Source organism: Lissotriton vulgaris, chromosome 2_1, assembly GCF_964263255.1.
Source record: "Lissotriton vulgaris chromosome 2_1, aLisVul1.2, whole genome shotgun sequence".
NCBI classification, from domain to species: domain Eukaryota; kingdom Metazoa; phylum Chordata; class Amphibia; order Caudata; family Salamandridae; genus Lissotriton; species Lissotriton vulgaris.
Genome location: NC_141687.1, coordinates 326,282,724 through 326,300,285, shown reverse-complemented (window position 1 = coordinate 326,300,285; position 17,562 = coordinate 326,282,724). Strand labels below are relative to the sequence as shown.

At 46.2% G+C, this 17,562-nt stretch overlaps 1 protein-coding gene across 20 annotated transcripts in view; it reads right to left on the bottom strand.

The window, feature by feature from the left end:
* The window catches only part of NCOR1 (nuclear receptor corepressor 1), a 1,907,529-nt gene that overhangs the window by 1,468,799 nt on the left and 421,168 nt on the right, over nt 1-17,562 (bottom strand). For all 20 annotated transcript variants that reach the window (XM_086955042.1, XM_086955041.1, XM_086955040.1 and 17 more), the window contains exon 13: nt 12,633-12,811. In XM_086955042.1, the coding sequence (XP_086811168.1) occupies nt 12,633-12,811 (179 nt within the window). The remainder of the gene's footprint in view (nt 1-12,632; nt 12,812-17,562) is intronic.

The following is a 17,562-nucleotide window of genomic DNA, read 5'->3' as shown; positions in this document are numbered from 1 at the left end:
GAGTGGATGACCAGCTCCTCCCTCAAATTAAATGGAGATAAAACAGAGCTCTTGCTTCTAGGCCCAGCCTCGCCAACATCTTTTATCTCCTTGTGGCCCCAAGCCCTGGGCACTCCTCCCACCCCCAAGGAAAGCGTCAAGAGCCTAGGAGTGTGGCTGGATAGCAAGCTGTCCTTTTCCACCCAGGCTACCAAACTGTCCGCCACCTGCTTCGGTATCCTCAAAACCCTAAGGAAGGTCCTTCCACTTCTGCCTCCAGAAGCCAAGAAAGTGGCAGTCCAAGGCCTCATCCAGTCCCGCCTTGACACAAACAATGCTCTATACGTGGGGGCTCCCGAGATGACCCTCCGGAAACTCCAGATAGTGCAAAACTGCGCAGCGCGCACCCTGTTAAAGATTCCCCGAGCTCAGTCAGCCAGAGCTGCACTAAAAAGTCTTCACTGGCTGCCAGTTAAACACAGAGTGTTATTCAAGGCGTTGTGCATCGCACACCGGGCATTCTGGAAAACAGGACCTGCTATTAACAGCAAGCTTGTCATCCCCTACCACCCAAACAGGAATCTCCGCTCCTCTGAGGCTCTTCTGGCAGTGGTTCCTCGAGTAAAGAGAGCCAGATCCGGGGGTAGGCTGTTCTCAGTGAATACCGCTAAACTTTGGAACACCCTCCCCCTCTCACTCCGTTCCAACCCGGACCTGCTGTCATTCCGCAAAAAGCTGAAGACATTATTATTCACCCAAGCCTCCGAGCTCTAATGTGTCACGTCACCTGTCCCTTCGATTCTTACCCCCAGCGATTGGACGCCCCCGGGCAGCAATCGCGCTCAATAAATCTATTTCCAATTCCAATTCCAATTCCAATCACGCAGACAGCTCTTGGCCGAGTCAAATTTTCTTTTCATACAGATAGCCTTGGCCGCTGCGTTCTGCACCATTTGGAGCTTGGTGAAGAGATACTCTGCCATGCCTACGAACAAGGAGTTTCCATAGTCCAGCCTACTCATCAAGAGAGACTGGACTAGGATCTTTCTGCACTCTACTGGAATCCAGGGAAAGACTCTTAAGCATTTTTAGTATTGCAAAGCCTTTACGGCATATGGCAGCTACATGGGTTTTCATGGACAGGGAGGTGTCAATTGTTATTCCAAGATTCCTTGCTGTTGGTGTCAGAGCAGGTGGAGTGCCCAGGGCTTCTGGCCACCAGCTGTCGTTCCACAGTTGAGTGTGACCTCCAAACAGCAGTATCTCTGATTTGTCTGCGTTTAGTTTAAGGCAGTGCTTGTGCATCCATTCAGCCAAATCAGAGAGACAGTTTAGAAGCCTGTCTTTAGGGTTATTCTTCTCATCCAAGATTACAGTGAGTTGAGTGTCGTCGGCATAGGAACAGATTTCGACACCCCACTTTCTGCCTATTCCAGCCAGGGAAGACACAAAAACGTTGAACAGAGTAGGGCTTAGCGAGGCCCCCTGTGGGACCCCGTATTTGATGTTCCGGCGTGGGGATGAGAACTTGCCCAAGTGCACTGATTGTGATCTATCCGATAGGAAAGACCGCAGCCATCCCAGTGCTCTGTCCCTAATGCCCCTAGATGCTAAGGTATCCAGGAGCAGATAGTGTGGGACGGTGTTGAATGCCGCCGAGAGATCCAATCCCCTGGTCTACATGCATTCTGATGTTATCCAGCACGGCCAGGAGTGTTGTTTCCGTGCTGTTGTTGGCCCTAAAACCTGTTTGTGTGACATCCAGCAGGTTGTTAGTTTCGAGAAAACGGGCCAGTTGCCTGTTGACCAGTTTCTCTAGAACTTTCGACAGATAGGGAAGCTGGGATATGGGTCTGTAATTGGCCGGGTTGTTGATATCTAAGCCTACTTTTTTTTTAGAAGGGGGGTGACTGTGGCGTTCTTCCAGCTGGATGGGAATTCTGCCGCTTCTAGTGAATGATTCAGCACTTGAGTCACTGCAGGGCAGATTAAAGGGATAAGTTGTCGGAAAATATGATGAGGGCAAGGGTCCAGGGGGGAGCCAGATTTGATTTCAAGCATCGCTTTGCCCACTTCCTCTTCAGAGAATGGGCCGAAGCTAGTGCAGCAGGCTTGGGAGGTGGATGGCTCGTGGTCCACCGGGCAGCCCGAATTGGGATTGGGAAAAGATTAATAGATCTTGTCTATTTTTTCGCAAAAAAAGTTATTCATTTTGTCGCAGCCTATTTGTGAGGGAATCAGATTAGATGAGACTGGTAGGGCTACATAGCTATATACACACACACATGCATATGTACACATACATACACACATACACATACATACACACATACACACATATACACATACATACACACATACACACATATACACATACATACACACATACACACATACATACACATACATACACACATATATATACACACATATATATACACACATTCATATACACATACATACATACACACATATATATATATATGTGTGTATGTATATATATATATATATTACCTACTGGCGGTCGCCAGTAGGTATATATAGTTAGGATTTTTTCCCTATGGGATTTCTGAAAATTCTATGTCTAATAACTTTGGCGTTTGTGGACGGAATCGGCTGAAATTTTCAGGAAAATGGCACATTTTGTTTCTGAGCAGCTCCTGGAAATTTGGGGGGGGTTCGTCAAGGGGGGGCCGAGAAAAAAGCGGGGTCCTAAAACGCGTTTTTCCCATGTTAATTTCCATAGGGTGGTTGGACTCACTTTTAGCCCGAACGGCTGAATGGATTTCCACAAAAACTTGGCAAAATTGTAGGGACTGTTAGCCCGATGTGCCTTTGCTAGGTCTCAATATATGTGCTTCAGTGGATTTTGAGAAATTAACGTTTAAATCAAGATATATATCTGTAACAGCGCTCCGGGCAGCGATCCGGTTAGCGAACTTTTCGCGTATCGGAACTTTGCGATGCAAAGCTGATTGGCCCTCCGGTGTCTGTCAACATTCTAAACAGTCCGGAGCGGCCGCCATCTTGTCTCTCGGTAGGATCAAGAGACAAGAGGAGACCAAAACAAAGGGGGAAATGAAGGAAAGAGGGCAAGGTAGACCCCTTCTGACCCCATAGGATTGATGAGGGGGATATTATAAAACCACGCGGGGCCCAAAAAAAAAAAAAAATCCTGAGGAGTAGCTGATTGGCTGTCAACATTGTAACAGCTCAGAGCGGCCGCCATCTTGTCTCTCGGTAGGATCGAGAGACAAGAGGTGGAAAAAAAAAGGTGTAAATGAATGAAAGGGGTAAGGCAGACCCCTCCTGAACCCCTAGGATTGATGAGGGGGCTATTAAAGTTCCCTGCGGGGCAAAAGAAAAAAAAAATTGCGATTTTTCGCGGTAAAGGTGCTTCCTGGTACGTTAACCGGGCAGCTAACCGGCAGCGTAACGGGAGTCCGACATATTGTGTTTTTTGAACGTTTGTGATATGTGCACGTGTGGATTTTGTCTAATTAAGGTTAAAAAAATATATATATATATCTTTAAGCGTGTTCTGGCGCGCTTACGTTTTGGGTTTGGTTTGCGCTGCAGAGACGATACGTCACGGTTATGCGATGCATCATGAGGCGTCTCACGGGCTACGTGATACGTCACTTAATAAAGAATATATTTTACAGCTATAGATATTAGCTTTTAAAAAACCAATGAAATTCACAGAAAAAACCATAGGTTATAGACCATATATAGTTAGGAATTTGCATTTACAAAACCTTGAAAATTCACTGAAAAAACCATAGGTTATAGACCATATATAGTTAGGGATTAGCATTTAAAAAACCTTATTTTATTTGCACAAAACCATTGAAATTCCATATATAGTTAGTTGCACTAACTATATATCGCGGACCCGCAATCCACTGCTAATGATGTCACATATTACATCATTCATGACATGGTCAGTGACATCACTGATGACATCACTGATGACATCTCAAATGACATCACTGATGACATCACTGATGACATCGCTGACATCTCATTTGACATTACTGATTACATCACTGATGATATCATTTATGTGATAATACATCTTCAGACTCTAATATAACCTTAGATACACTCAGTGTAAACAGGCACTCACAGACTGTCACACATCCATGGAGTTACTCACACACCTAGTCAGTCATGCAAAGAATCAATCACATCTCCATTTCCTCAACTATACAGTTATACACACCTTACTTATTCAAACATATAGTAACACATATTTACTCTCTTATACAATCCTTGATACAAGTTCACAATGATTCATACAGCCACTCACACATTCACTGGCTCTTATGTTCAGTTATTTATATATGTCAACTCTCACATGGAGTGTGTTTTACATATGTACTTACTTTGACATGTAGCACTGCGATATCCATTCACTCACCAATATACTCATGCACACAGTCAACTGTCCTTACAGCTGTTTCTACATGCACTTTTGAACCCATACACCTAGGGAATCAACTGCTCACACATCTATGCACAGAGTTATACACCTCCCAGCCACCCACACACATACTCAGTCTCCCATACAAATACTTGGGCAACCATTCAATAACCCATATAGTTACTGATATAGCTACTGATTTAAACATGCAGCAGTTTACAGAACAACATAAATAATGATTGCCAAATTAAGACACTTTAATCACTAACCCATACACTCAGTGAGACACATTTAATCATTCTCTCATACAGTCAGTCATGCACCTACTAAATCCTTCATCCAGACACTTATACATCCACTCATTCTTCAATATGTAAGACATATTTTAACTTTACAGAAACATACAGTCACTGGGTGTTGTCATCAGTGATGTCATCAGTGATGTCATTTGAGATGTCATCAGTGATGTCATCAGTGATGTCACTGACCATGTCATGAATGATGTAATATGTGACATCATTAGCAGTGGATTGCGGGTCCGCGCTATATAGTTAGTGCAACTAACTATATATGGAATTTCAATGGTTTAGTGCAAATAAAATAAGGTTTTTTAAATGCTAATCCCTAACTATATATGGTCTATAACCTATGGTTTTTTCAGTGAATTTTCAAGGTTTTGTAAATGCAAATTCCTAACTATATATGGTCTATAACCTATGGTTTTTTCTGTGAATATATATATATATATATATGAATGAATGAATGAAACATTATTTATATTGCGCAGCTATGCCCAATGGGCGTCATATATATACACACACACACATACATATATATATATACACATACATATATATACACATATGTACACACCTATATACACACACATTGAATATGCTACTTACTAGTATGCATCTGTTCTTGGCATGTAGGGCTGCTAACATTCATATCTGTGCATAGATCGCCGCCTAGTGTTGGGTCCGGATGATTGCACCTTGTTGTCCTGGAAGAGTCTTCGAAGTATCACGAGATAGGTGGCTCCTCCCCTGGACTACAGTGCGCCTGGGCATCGACTCCATCCCCAGATTGTTTTTAGCCATTAAGGCCGAGATGGAGTGAAACTCAGTGAAAGATGACCATGCCATAACTAAACATGTGAATACTGCAGCTGCTACAGGCGCCGGGGAGGAGGGCGGGCGATATGAATGTCAGCAGCCTACATGCCAAGAACAGATGCATACTAGTAAGTAGCATATTCAGTTCGAGGCATGTGGGCTGCTGAATTCATATCTGTGCATAGAATACATAGCAGTCCCTCCATTAACGGCGGCCGCCCGTGCCAGCTGCAGCAGTTTGGAAAAGCGTTTTGAGAACAGCCTGCCCTACAGCTGCCTGCTGTTTGGAGTGCACATCAAAACAGTAATGTTTAGTAAATGTGTGTGTGGTAGACCATGTTGCTGCTCTACATATGTCCTCCAAGGGAATGTTTCCAAGGAAGGCCATAGAGGCCCCCAACTTCCTGGTGGAGTGGGCCTTTGGAGGGATGGTAAGAGTGTGTTTTGCTTTTGCATAGCAGATCTGGATACATTTAACGATCCACCTAGCAATACCAGCCTTGGAAATAGGGTTACCTTTGTGGTGTGGTGCAAAGGCAACAAAGAGTTGGTTAGTCTTTCTAAAATCTTTGGTCCTATCAATGTAATACAATAGTGCCCGCTTAACGTCAAGGGTGTGGAGCATTCGCTCCGCCAGTGACTCAGGATTTTGAAAGAAAACAGGTAATTCGATTGTTTGGTTGATGTGGAACTGAGACACAACCTTGGGCAGGAACTTAGGGTTAGTGCGGAGCACCACCCTGTTGGAATGAATTTGGAGAAATGGCTCTTGGATTGTGAGGGCTTGCAATTCACTGACCCTCCGTAGCGATGTAATTGCTACGAGGAAATCCACTTTCCACGTTAGGAACTGAACCTCGCAGGAATGCAATGGTTCAAAAGGAGGACCCATCAGTCTGGTAAGAACCACATTGAGGTTCCACTCAGGAGCTGGTGGAGTCTGTGGTGGAATGACTCGTTTGAGGCCTTCCAAAAAAGCTTTGATGGCCGGCACCTTGAAGAGTGAAAGGTGTTGTCTGTTCTGGAGATATGCGGCCATCGCAGACAGATGAATGCGAATGGAAGTATAAGCCAGATTACACTTGTACAGATGGAACAGGTAACAGATGATGTCTTGAATGGAAGCATCCAGCGGGTTAGTGTTTTTGCTTGCACAATACATGGCAAACCGCTTCCATTTTGCCGCATAGCAGGCTCTAGTAGTAGGCTTCCTTGCCTCCCGAATGATGTCCATGCAATTGGGAGGTACGTTTAGGTAGCCAAACTCAGACTTCAGGAGCCAGATCGCCAGGTTGAGCTGTTGCGGATCTGGGTACTGAATGTCGCCATGGCTCTGCGTCAGAAGGCTGGGGGTGAGACGTAGCCTCTGATGAGGTACCACGGACAATTCCAGAAACGTGGTGTACCATGGCTGACGAGCCCATGTTGGAGCAACCAGGATGAGAGTCATCGAGTGTTGCCTGAGTTTGCGTGCCACCAGCGGTATCAGTGGTGCTGGGGGAAAAGCGTACGCACATTTGCCTGACCAGTTCATCCATATCGCATTGCCCTGCGACAGTGGGTGTGGGAATCTGGCGGCGAAGCTTTGGCATTTTGCGTTCTCCTGAGTGGCGAACAGGTCGATCTCTGGATGACCCCACCTTTTGAAGTACGGCTGGAGTACTGATGGATGTAACTCCCACTCGTGCATCTGGTGGCTGTGCCTGCTGAGCAGGTCCGCCATCTGATTTTCCTTGCCCGGGAGGTGCTCTGCCATGAGGAAGATGTTCCTCTGAATGTCCCACTTCCACATGCTCTGAGCCAGATGAGACAGCTGCGGAGAGTGTGTGCCTCCCTGCTTTTGAATGTAGTACATTGCCGTCATGTTGTCCGTCCGAATCAACACGACCTTGTTGCATGAATGTACTTTGAAAGCCTTTAGTGCCATGAAGATCGCCATCAGTTCTAGAACATTGATGTGCATCTTCCCCTGTTGCTGCATCCATAGTCCCTGCACAGTGTATTGGAGTACATGCGCTCCCCATCCCTGGAGAGAAGCGTCCGTTGTTAGGATAATCTGTGGCACAGGCTCCTGAAACGGTCGGCCCTTGCAAAGGTTTTGTGGATTCCACCAATGCAGAGAGTTGTACGCCCGACCGCTCACCAACACTAGGTCTTTCAACTGGTTGTGAGCCTGAGTCGACTGACGTGCTAAGCACTCCTGAAGCGGACGCATATGTAGTCTCGCGTACGGGACAATGGAGATGCAGGAGGCCATCATGCCTATCAACTGCATGAACACTCTTGCTGGAAGCGAGTGTTGAGGTCTGAATCTTTGGATCAGTGACTGAATGTTGTCGACTCTCACTGAATTTGGCTGTGCTGTGGCCGCCAGAGTATTTATAGTCGCCCCCAGATACTGCCGTATGTGGGTGGGCTGGAGATGGGACTTTGGATAATTCAGTGAGAAACCCAGATCATGCAGAAGGTGAATGGTGTGGGACACGTGGTCGGCACACTGCTGGGCTGACTGCCTGAATGAGCCAGTCGTCCAGGTAGGGGTAGACGTGAATGTTTTGACGTCTGAGATGTGCCGCCACCGTCGCCAGGCACTTTGTGAAAACCCTGGGTGCCGTGGTGACCCCAAAAGGCAAAACCTTGAACTGGTAGTGCTGGTTTTGTATGGTGAACCTGAGGTATTTTCTGTGCGAAGGATGTAGTGGAATGTGGAAGTAGGCATCCTTCAGGTCCAGAGTGGCCAGGAAGTCCCCCTGCTGAAGCAGTGGGAGAACCTGCTACAGTGTGAGCATGTGGAAATGCTCTGACAGGATGTAAAAGTTGAGGGGCCTGAGATCCAGGATGGGTCTGAGGGATCCGTCCTTCTTTGGAATAAGAAAGTACAGGGAGTAAACTCCCGCACCCCTTTCTTGCAAGGGCACGAGCTCTATTGCCCCTTTTTGCAGCATGACTGCGACCTCCTGCTGCAATAAGTGCAAGTGTTCGCCGGACATAGGACGGTGCTTTGGGGGTATGTTGGGTGGAGTGGATGTGAGCTCCAGACAATAACCGAATTGGACAAGTGACCTGACCCACCTGTCCGTGGTGATGGACTTCCACACGGGCAGGAACTGCTGGAGTCTCCCCCCGACCGGTGTTGCGTGGTCAGGGGGCAGCGAAAAGGCGTCACTGTTTGTTGGCGGTGGAGGACCTGGAGCTGTTGTTGCCACGTCCTCTGCCCTTGGTGTTGTTGCCACGGTAACCACCTCGACCCTTGTTGGAGTAAGAAGTTTGGGTGTTGCTCTTGTAGAACTGTGCTGACTGCGAGAGTTGACCCCTTGAGGCGCCCCTAGTATTGGAGCGACGAAAGGACCCACTCCGAAACTGCTGGGACTGTAAGGCACCCATTGATTTTGCGGTGTCGGTGTCCTTCTTCATCTTCTCAAGGGTGGTATCAACCTCAGGGCCAAACAGGTGGTCTGGGTTGACCGTTTGGTTCAAGATGGTAGTTTGAATGTCCGTCTTGAACCCAGATGTCCTTAGCCATGCATGTCTACGGAGCATAACGCTAGTGTTAATAGCGCGTGCGGCGGTATCAGCCACGTCTAGGGCGCACTTTATGGAAGCATTGGAGATAAGCTTCCCCTCCTGTATCAACATTTCCACTGCCTCCTTGTATTGATCTGGAAAATGCTGTAAAAGGGTTTCTAGAGTATCATAGTGTGCCCTGTCATAACATGCCAGTAGTGCCTGCGTGTTGGATATACGCCACATATTGGCTGCCTGCGCTGCCACTCTCTTCCCTGAAGCCTCAAAGACTTTGGATTCCTTGTCTGGGGGAGGAGCATCACCCGTAGTCTGTGAGTTGGCTCTTTTGCGGGCATTGGAGACAACCAGGGAATCCATAGGCAACTGTCCCTTGATATAAGTTGGATCAGTGGGCTCCGCCCTGTACTTCTTATCGATTCTCGGGTTGATGACCCTCGCCCGGGTTGGTTCTTTGAACACCTCAGCCGCGTGCTTCAAAACACCCTTCAGCATTGGCAGAGTCTTTACAGTCTTTTCAGAGACAGAAAAGGTGTCAAAGAGGAAGTCGACGTCCACTGGGTCAGCATGGAGCTGGACTTTGTGATTGGCTGCAGCCCTCTCAATGAGGGCATTGAAGGCCGCAGAACCCTCAGTGGGGGAAGTTTTGGCTGAGAAAAGCTGAGGCTCCTGTCCAGAATGCGGGTCCCCAGGATCGCCACCAGCAGTCCATGGTTCAGTCACATCCTCAGGGTCAGTGTAGATGGGATAGCTGTACTCATCATCCTCGTTGTCGCCTTCACCTGCCTCGACATTGGAATGAGTGGGTGAGAGTTCGGGAGCCTGTGGCGAAATGGGCTCCACCAAGGCAGGAGTACCAGCAGAGTCCATCTTCCTTTTAAGTGGAATCTTGTATGACTCCAATAGTGGCTCAGGGGTGATTTTCCTTTTTAGGAGGGAAAGTCTGACCGTGTTGGCGTCGATAAAATGTTCCTGACACTCTTCCTCCGCAAGTGGTGGCTGCCGTGGGCCGGGGATCACCAACGACTGCTTCGGCGTCGAAGATACCTTCTCAGGCATGGCGGCCTTTGGTTTAGCCGCGAAAGCCTTCGGCGCCATCTTAGGCGGCAAGGTGAAGAGTATCGGCGTAGGCGCCTTCGCCGGTTTATCCTGAGGCTTGGGCGGCACAGGGTCCTTCGGTTCGACTGCTGCGGCCCCTTCCCTGATTCGTTGCAGGGACTCCGTAACCTTCTTAGTGAACGAGGCGGATGGACGCGCAAGGTTCGACTGAGGCTTTAGCTGCTGGCTTTGTAGCGGAGACCGAGGATGCACCCTTCGGAGTCGACGCACTTGGCGACGCAGAGAGGGACTTCGGGTCGTCTTGCCGCTTCTTCAGGTCGAGAGCGGACCTCTTGGGATCGTCAACCGTTTTCTTGCCTTCGAGTCGACCCTTGCCGGCGTCGACCTTTTTCGGCGCCGATGCAGCTGCGTCGGTCCTCTTAACCTTAGGCTTCGAAGCAGTAGCCTTAGGGTCGGCCATTTTGACATGGCTCTTTGGCTCGACGGCCATCTTCGATTTCTTCGGCGCCGAGGCCTCCGAAGTCTTCGACCCGACCAGTGCGACCTGCACTTTCGGTTTCCGTTTTTCAGGCGCCGAGACCGTAGGTTTCACTTTCGGTTTTGGAGGCACCGGGAGTGATTTGGTATCAATGTCCGTGGCCGGGCCGGAAGGAGGAGCCGTGGAACGTACATCAAGGTCTCGGGTAAGGCCCGAAGGCGATCCCTCGACCTGGGCCTCATGAGTTTGGGCGGCCCCGGAGGCAGTCTGAGGAAGCTCCTCGTCCGAGCTATCCTCTACGGTGGCAAGGGCCCCGTCGTCGTCCCCTACCTCCTCGACGACTTCATCGAAATCCTCGGCCTCTGCGTCGTATTAGTCCTCGACCTCCGACGCGGGGTTAGATTCCGTGATCTCCTGTATATCGTCGTCATCCTCGACATCCCCAGCATCGAAGATGTCCGCCGGCGGTGGGGCAGATTGCTGGGCCTCCAGGCGCGCAGCTCGACGGAGCTTAAGCGTTTTTTTGGACCGGAACCTGGAACAGGCCATACACTTGGCCTCGTCGTGGTCCGGTGACAAGCACTTGTTACACACCGGGTGTACATCGATGTGTGGATACTTTGAGGCACACACCGGGCATCGTTTGAATGGACTTCGGTCCATGATGGTGAAGAGTTTGAAGCGTCAAGTAGGCCCCTCCGTGCCGAAAGCACGCGGAAGAACAATGTCGGTTCGGAGCCGAGAAGTTACGAACCCGAACGAAAGACAATACCGGCGCAAGTCCTAAAGACCTTTTGGTCTTAAGCAAAGTGAAGTTAATAACTATCGATTCCGACAGGAGTGAACCGAACAGATCCGAACCCAATGGCGGAAAAAAACAATCTGGGGATGGAGTCGATGCCCATGCGCACTGTAGTCCAGGGGAGGAGCCACCTATCTCGTGATACTTCGAAGACTCTTCCAGGACAACAAGGTGCAATCATCCGGACCCAACACTAGGCGGCGATCTATGCACAGATATGAATTCAGCAGCCCACATGCCTCGAACACATATTTACACACATACACATATATACATATATATCTATATACATACATACACACATCCTCTCGACGCAGTGTCTTGACAAATACAGCCAGATGTTGGAGAACAAGCCTGCTGGCTCAGGCGAAAGGCGTCCGACATAGCCTGCTGAATAAACTCTGGCTGAATTTGTAAAGACACTGCGTCGTGTTCTTCTGTCCAAGAGGAGAGTTGTGGTGTATATATATATATATATATATATATATATATATATATATATATATTTACACACACACACACACACACATATACATATATATAAACATATACACACGTATATATACACACAAATACACGCAAACACACACTTCCATGAAGTTTTGTAGAGGTGAGAAACAAAATAATTTGCAAAGTGAAAGGCCACACAAGCGTTAAAATATTTTACAGCATATGGTTCCAATATGAAGTTTAAGCAGTACCACTATGTTGAAAATGTCATCTATTGAAACAGAATGGATTACTGCCATGAAACAAACATTTAAAGCACATTATTCTGCATTGCTTTTCACATTTACCAGTCCCAAATACAGTAGCACGAAGAGTATATCTGTGTTTTAACCAGTAAATAAACTTCCTCCATATGCCATTTCCCTGAAATACCTGTAGGTACCAGCACTGGTTATGCCTGCAGTGTACTACCAAGTTGTTGTAGCTGCCATGAGTCAGCCAAGCAGATTATACAGAAAACACCCAGAGAGAGCTACTCAAAATGGCACCTAACAGAGGCTCCAATTTAATTAGAGTTTAATGAAATAAAAGATGAGGAAAAACAAACAAAGGGGGTCCATTCTAAAAACACACACAAGGACCATCTCAGATATGTATTTAGTTGCATGAGTGAGACCAAGTGGTGATCATAGAATGTATTTATTTATTGGCTAATCACCAGTTTAATTACCTAATTGGAATCCCTGGGCCCCTGAGTGATCCAGAAAATAAAAGAATAGAATATTGTAAGAGGGTAATTACTTTTCCTTAAATATCTCTTTTTCATGGTCTGTCCAGACGTTCATGAACTGCCGGTCCTTGTACACCTTCATAGGATCTTCCATCAGCCCATTCATGTTGATGAACTTTACACGGCGCTGCTCGGCATCAAACATCATGGGAGGGATTACGGAGAGCTGGCGCATTTGCTTTTCATTATTCTGCTGGGCCAAAAAAAAAAACTTATAAAACGAATGGCCTTCTGGCATGTATCAAAACATTTAACACTGTAGCTTTGGGCACCAAGCAGAAAGCAACAAGGAAAGGTCACAAGAAGAACATATAACACCTGGTCTTTTGTTTCTAGGTATTACTACATGATCTTGCAGTCTATCACTCAGGAATAAAAGAAGCAAAGTAATATTTAAAATGCATTAAATATTTTCATAAGACCAAAAATCATTAGGTACCATGAAAAGGTTTGTTGAACTCTTTGTATGGATCAAATAACACACATTTTGTGCAGAATATATAGTGGTTTTATTTAGATCTACATGAAAAAATAAGGGCATTTAGATGCACAGCCTGATATCAGATACGGTCAGGCTTGTGTAGTTGGCCATTGCCTTGGCTATAATACTACCATGGGGTGTGCATGGTTTCCAGCTTAACTCCTGCTATTGACCCCAGTGGACAATCATCTCTACTCCTGCATTTATTAATTTTTCTGCAAAACAATACTTACAGCTTTCTAGAGAATTTCCCACACTTCATCTTTTTTTTACATTCAGTATCTGAAGCATTCACTGAGGTGAGTGACAAACATGGTGACCTACATCTACTTCATTGTCAGCACTCCATAAATGGCCTGTCTCCTTAAAGGTTATTGTGAAACCAATAGGTTAGAATAATTATATTTGCTGCTGGAGTACTGGTATTTGTTAATTCACCTAGTTAAAGTGTGACACGGAAGGTTCAAGATATAAAGCAAGAACTGGGTGGGCTATTGCCATGAGGAACTCTCCTTTTTGGATTGTTTGATTTAATGCTCTAACTGGAGCGGACGGCTAGATGGAAAAGGCTGGTTTTTGGCCATGTTCTTCTTGCCTTACTCAACTCCAGGCTGGCAGATATATTCAGTCAGTGCACAGGGAATTTAGAGACCACCCCTCTGAACATTCAGGCTGTGAAAATTTTGCCCAAACAAAGAAGCAAAATGGTTACTTACCAGTAGCCGTAGTTTTGGTAGCTTGAAGAGTTTTCTGGATTCACATGCTGTGCATTATTCTGCCATCTATTGGTTGAGTCCAGAATTCTGTCCCTTGTCTTTTTTTTTCTTGGGCAAGGTTGACCACCATCTAGTGGTATGTCCATCCGCGGTCGCCATCTTCAGATTCTTTTTTCCCATTTTACAGACTTGTAAGTGCTTCAACTTCCTCTTCATTGGCCGTACTACTCCTAGTGGCAGATACCCGCCACTAGGTATTTATTTTTACCCTGTTAATCTTGTCTGGATTCATATGCTGTGCATAGATTTTGGAGCTGTATCTGCCTCCTAGGGCTTGCGCTTGAGCAACAAAGTGTTTTAGAACTCTTTTTTCAACCTGAACTTCATTGTGGAGTTAGATGTCAACAAAGTAATGCTGTGAGAAGGTATGTATGGAAGACCATGTAGCAGCCAAACATATATAATGGATGGACATTTTGGCTAAGAAGGCCAGTTTTGCTCAATCCTTCCTCAGGGAGTGTGCCCTTGGCTTTGCCACTAGGAGCTCCACTGCTATTGTGTAGCAGGTTTGGATTGTCTGCACTATCTAATGCGCAATGGTCCTCTTAGGTACTAGTGTACCCTTGCTTGCCAGTGCGAGGGAACAAAAAGTTGGCTTCCTACTTCTTCAGGGTCGCTGTTGTTTTTTGGAGGTGATAAATAAATACCTTCCATAAGTCTGGTGAGTGCATGGATCATCCACTGTGGGGACTGTGAAGGGAATATTATTGCAGTAGGCCTGCAGCTGTGGCTTGACCCCTGATACTCTAAATCAGACGTGCCTTTTGAGGGTTGTTCCTGTGCACATTTGTCTGCTGGCTGTCTCTTGTGAGGCAAAGGCTGACTTGAGGCAGGTGTTGGGTATGGTTTTTTCCCTCTTATGTCACAATTTTAACTTTACTTGTACTCCTCTGGGAGATGCTACATAAGCCCTCCATCTCGTCCCACTTTTGATGGGCACAGGGGATGAGCAGGATGTTTTAAGTAGCAATTGTTCACAGAGAGTGCGCCTCCTTTCAGCATTCTCCGCACCATATTCTTTCATTTACTATCCTTGTTTGGTGGGATCCACAACTGCATTCTCCTTGATGTTGACAGGGTCCTGCGAAGAGTACGTACACTTATCACCTCAGTCACAGCCTTCCACATGGCTGGCTCCTGAAAGGCCTCTATCCTTACCAACACAGGGGAACTGGAGTGACTAACTTCTCAAGCATTCCATCTTTCATATATTAACAGGCTTGAATCAGAATGGCAAGCAGTACATAACATTTGAATAAAGCTGGAAGCAGGATCATGTTTTCAGAAAAAGGTTGAGGACTGCCTTCCCCACTACTGAATCAGCTGCTAGTGCTTGGTGAATGAGTGCCTGCTCTTCTACATGACTGCACAGCAGATATCTTGTTTAGAGTGCATCATTAGCTGCCATTCATCTTGTGAGGTGCACGCTGGAGTGAGCGCTTCACTTTGGTGTGGCAGATAGTGAGTGTTGCATGCCAACAGTAAACGTGCACTTCGCTGTTTGGACAGGGGTCGGCCTGTCCCTGTATGCGCAAAGGACGGAAACAGCTGGTCTGGTATGCAAGGTCATGTCTTATTCATATAGTATCCGATGCACTTGCGTACATCCAGAAAGTGCCAACATTTCTCGGCTGATGTTGTCGATTATGAAAAGAATGAACAAAGAATTACAAACTCATTTGAATTAACAGATGTAGGCATTAGCTTTGGGTTCTTCGGTTATATTTTAGTCCTTGCAAATTCATAGAAAGGGATTATTTATGGTAAATGCTTGCAGCTCCCAGACACTCCTCACTGATGTGAGGGGAAGTGAAAGCGCTATCTTCTATTAAATAAATTTCAGGTGGGCCGTGTGGTTCGGTTGAAAGGGACGCAGCATGAGCTGACTCAATACCATATTTAACTCAAAGACACTAGAGGGCGTCTTAAAGGTGGAAAGGACTGGAGCGGCTTTATGATAATTATGAAAAACTAAATAAAGATGGAGCATATTTTTCTCTTGAACCTCTCTTGAGCCTTGAGATTACTGCCAGTCCACTTTTGCCAAGTTCCAGCAAATACAAAAGCCCTGATGTGGCTGCATTGAGACTGGGTTATAACGCCTTTGCCCCTATGTGTATAAATGCTTCCGTCTGCCATTGTAAGCCATAATAGTTGCATGTGTGCATGCTTGCACTAGAATGTTTCCTGCAATCTATTGGGATGTCCACATGTCAGGTGGTCTGGCATCAAGCAGTAAAGCAAACATGCTTAAGATCATAATGAAGGATCACTTTGTTGTGTCTGGGGAGGATACTTGGATGCGTCTTCAGTCGACTGCTGGACACACAGACATCCATAACCAGTAATGGCACAGCCAAGCTGAGGCATTGTGGAATGATGATGCACCTTCACCTTTCTCTGGGGCTCAGGGGACATGGAAGAAAAACCTATGCAAAGATGTTCAACCAAATCATAAGAAGGCATCTAGCATGGGACGGTGGCAAACATGAAAGAAGTACTGTAGTTGGTCGTGGTGCACTCCAAGTGAGCGCAGCTGAGCACGTGCCCGACAATTTTGGCATCTTGAGAGATGTTTCACTGTGATATCCACCTTGTTGTATACAGCCCGTTCCATAGCATCTGCTCCTTTTCCAAAAGAGATCAGGACTGCGTACATTCTCGCTTTGCAATATAGTACATGGAACCCTTATTTTGTGTTCTGATGAGCACAGCTTGACTGGCTAATCTCAGGAAGAACAATTGTAGGCCCAGCTTTATTGCTTTAAGGTACAGGATGCTGATATGGAGCTTCATCTCCATGTCTGACCAGATTGTTAGGTATTGCATGCGAGTTTCTCAACCCTCCCTATGTATCCATGGTCATCATGAATCGGTCTGTCGAGGGTTGGATTAAGAGGTACATTTTGATTTTTTTATGGTAACCTCCTCAAAAGCCATGTCAGTTTGACTTCTGCCACCTGGACGTATCGTCACGTGAAGCATCTATTTGACTCCATTGATCGTCCAGCTCCAGCTGTATGGCATCATTCTGACATTTCACACTTTCAAATTTAACTTCTGTCACTTTTGCAAACGTTAACACTTTCTCCCTCCCTGCTAATCTCATTTCATGTATGTGGATGTTTGGGCATAAGTGCCCTCATGTGGAGTTTCCAATATTCACAAACTTTATTTTCCCCCATTCCTTCCTGGTTTGCTGACATATCCCAGTTAAACAAAGCGAGAGATAAGAACTAAAGAACACATTAACTACCCTTAATGACAAGCTTTTTGTGGAGGTCCAACATAAAGTGACAAACTCACAAAACCTTGGAAAGTAGGTCTCTTTGTAGAGTAGTCCCACGGATGCTGGGACAGTCGTCTCACCACACTAAGTCAAGAGCCCACAAAAGCGTGAAAACAAGCCCTTTCAGCAGCTTTCAGTCAGGTCTTCGTCCACCCCTACACTAAATCATAATAGCTATGTATCTGGGCTCAAACAAGGCCTTGTCTCCAGACTGCAAGTCTGCTAATTCGGAGATGTGCATCAGAAAATTTCTCTTGCCTACATCCAGTCTTGCTAATGAACCTTTGAACTTCTTTGAACTGAGAAATATATAATGTACTGTTAAAAATCCATAAGCAAAAATAGGAGAAGGCATATATCCAGGGCAGTTGTTAATGCAAAGACTAGTCTGGCCT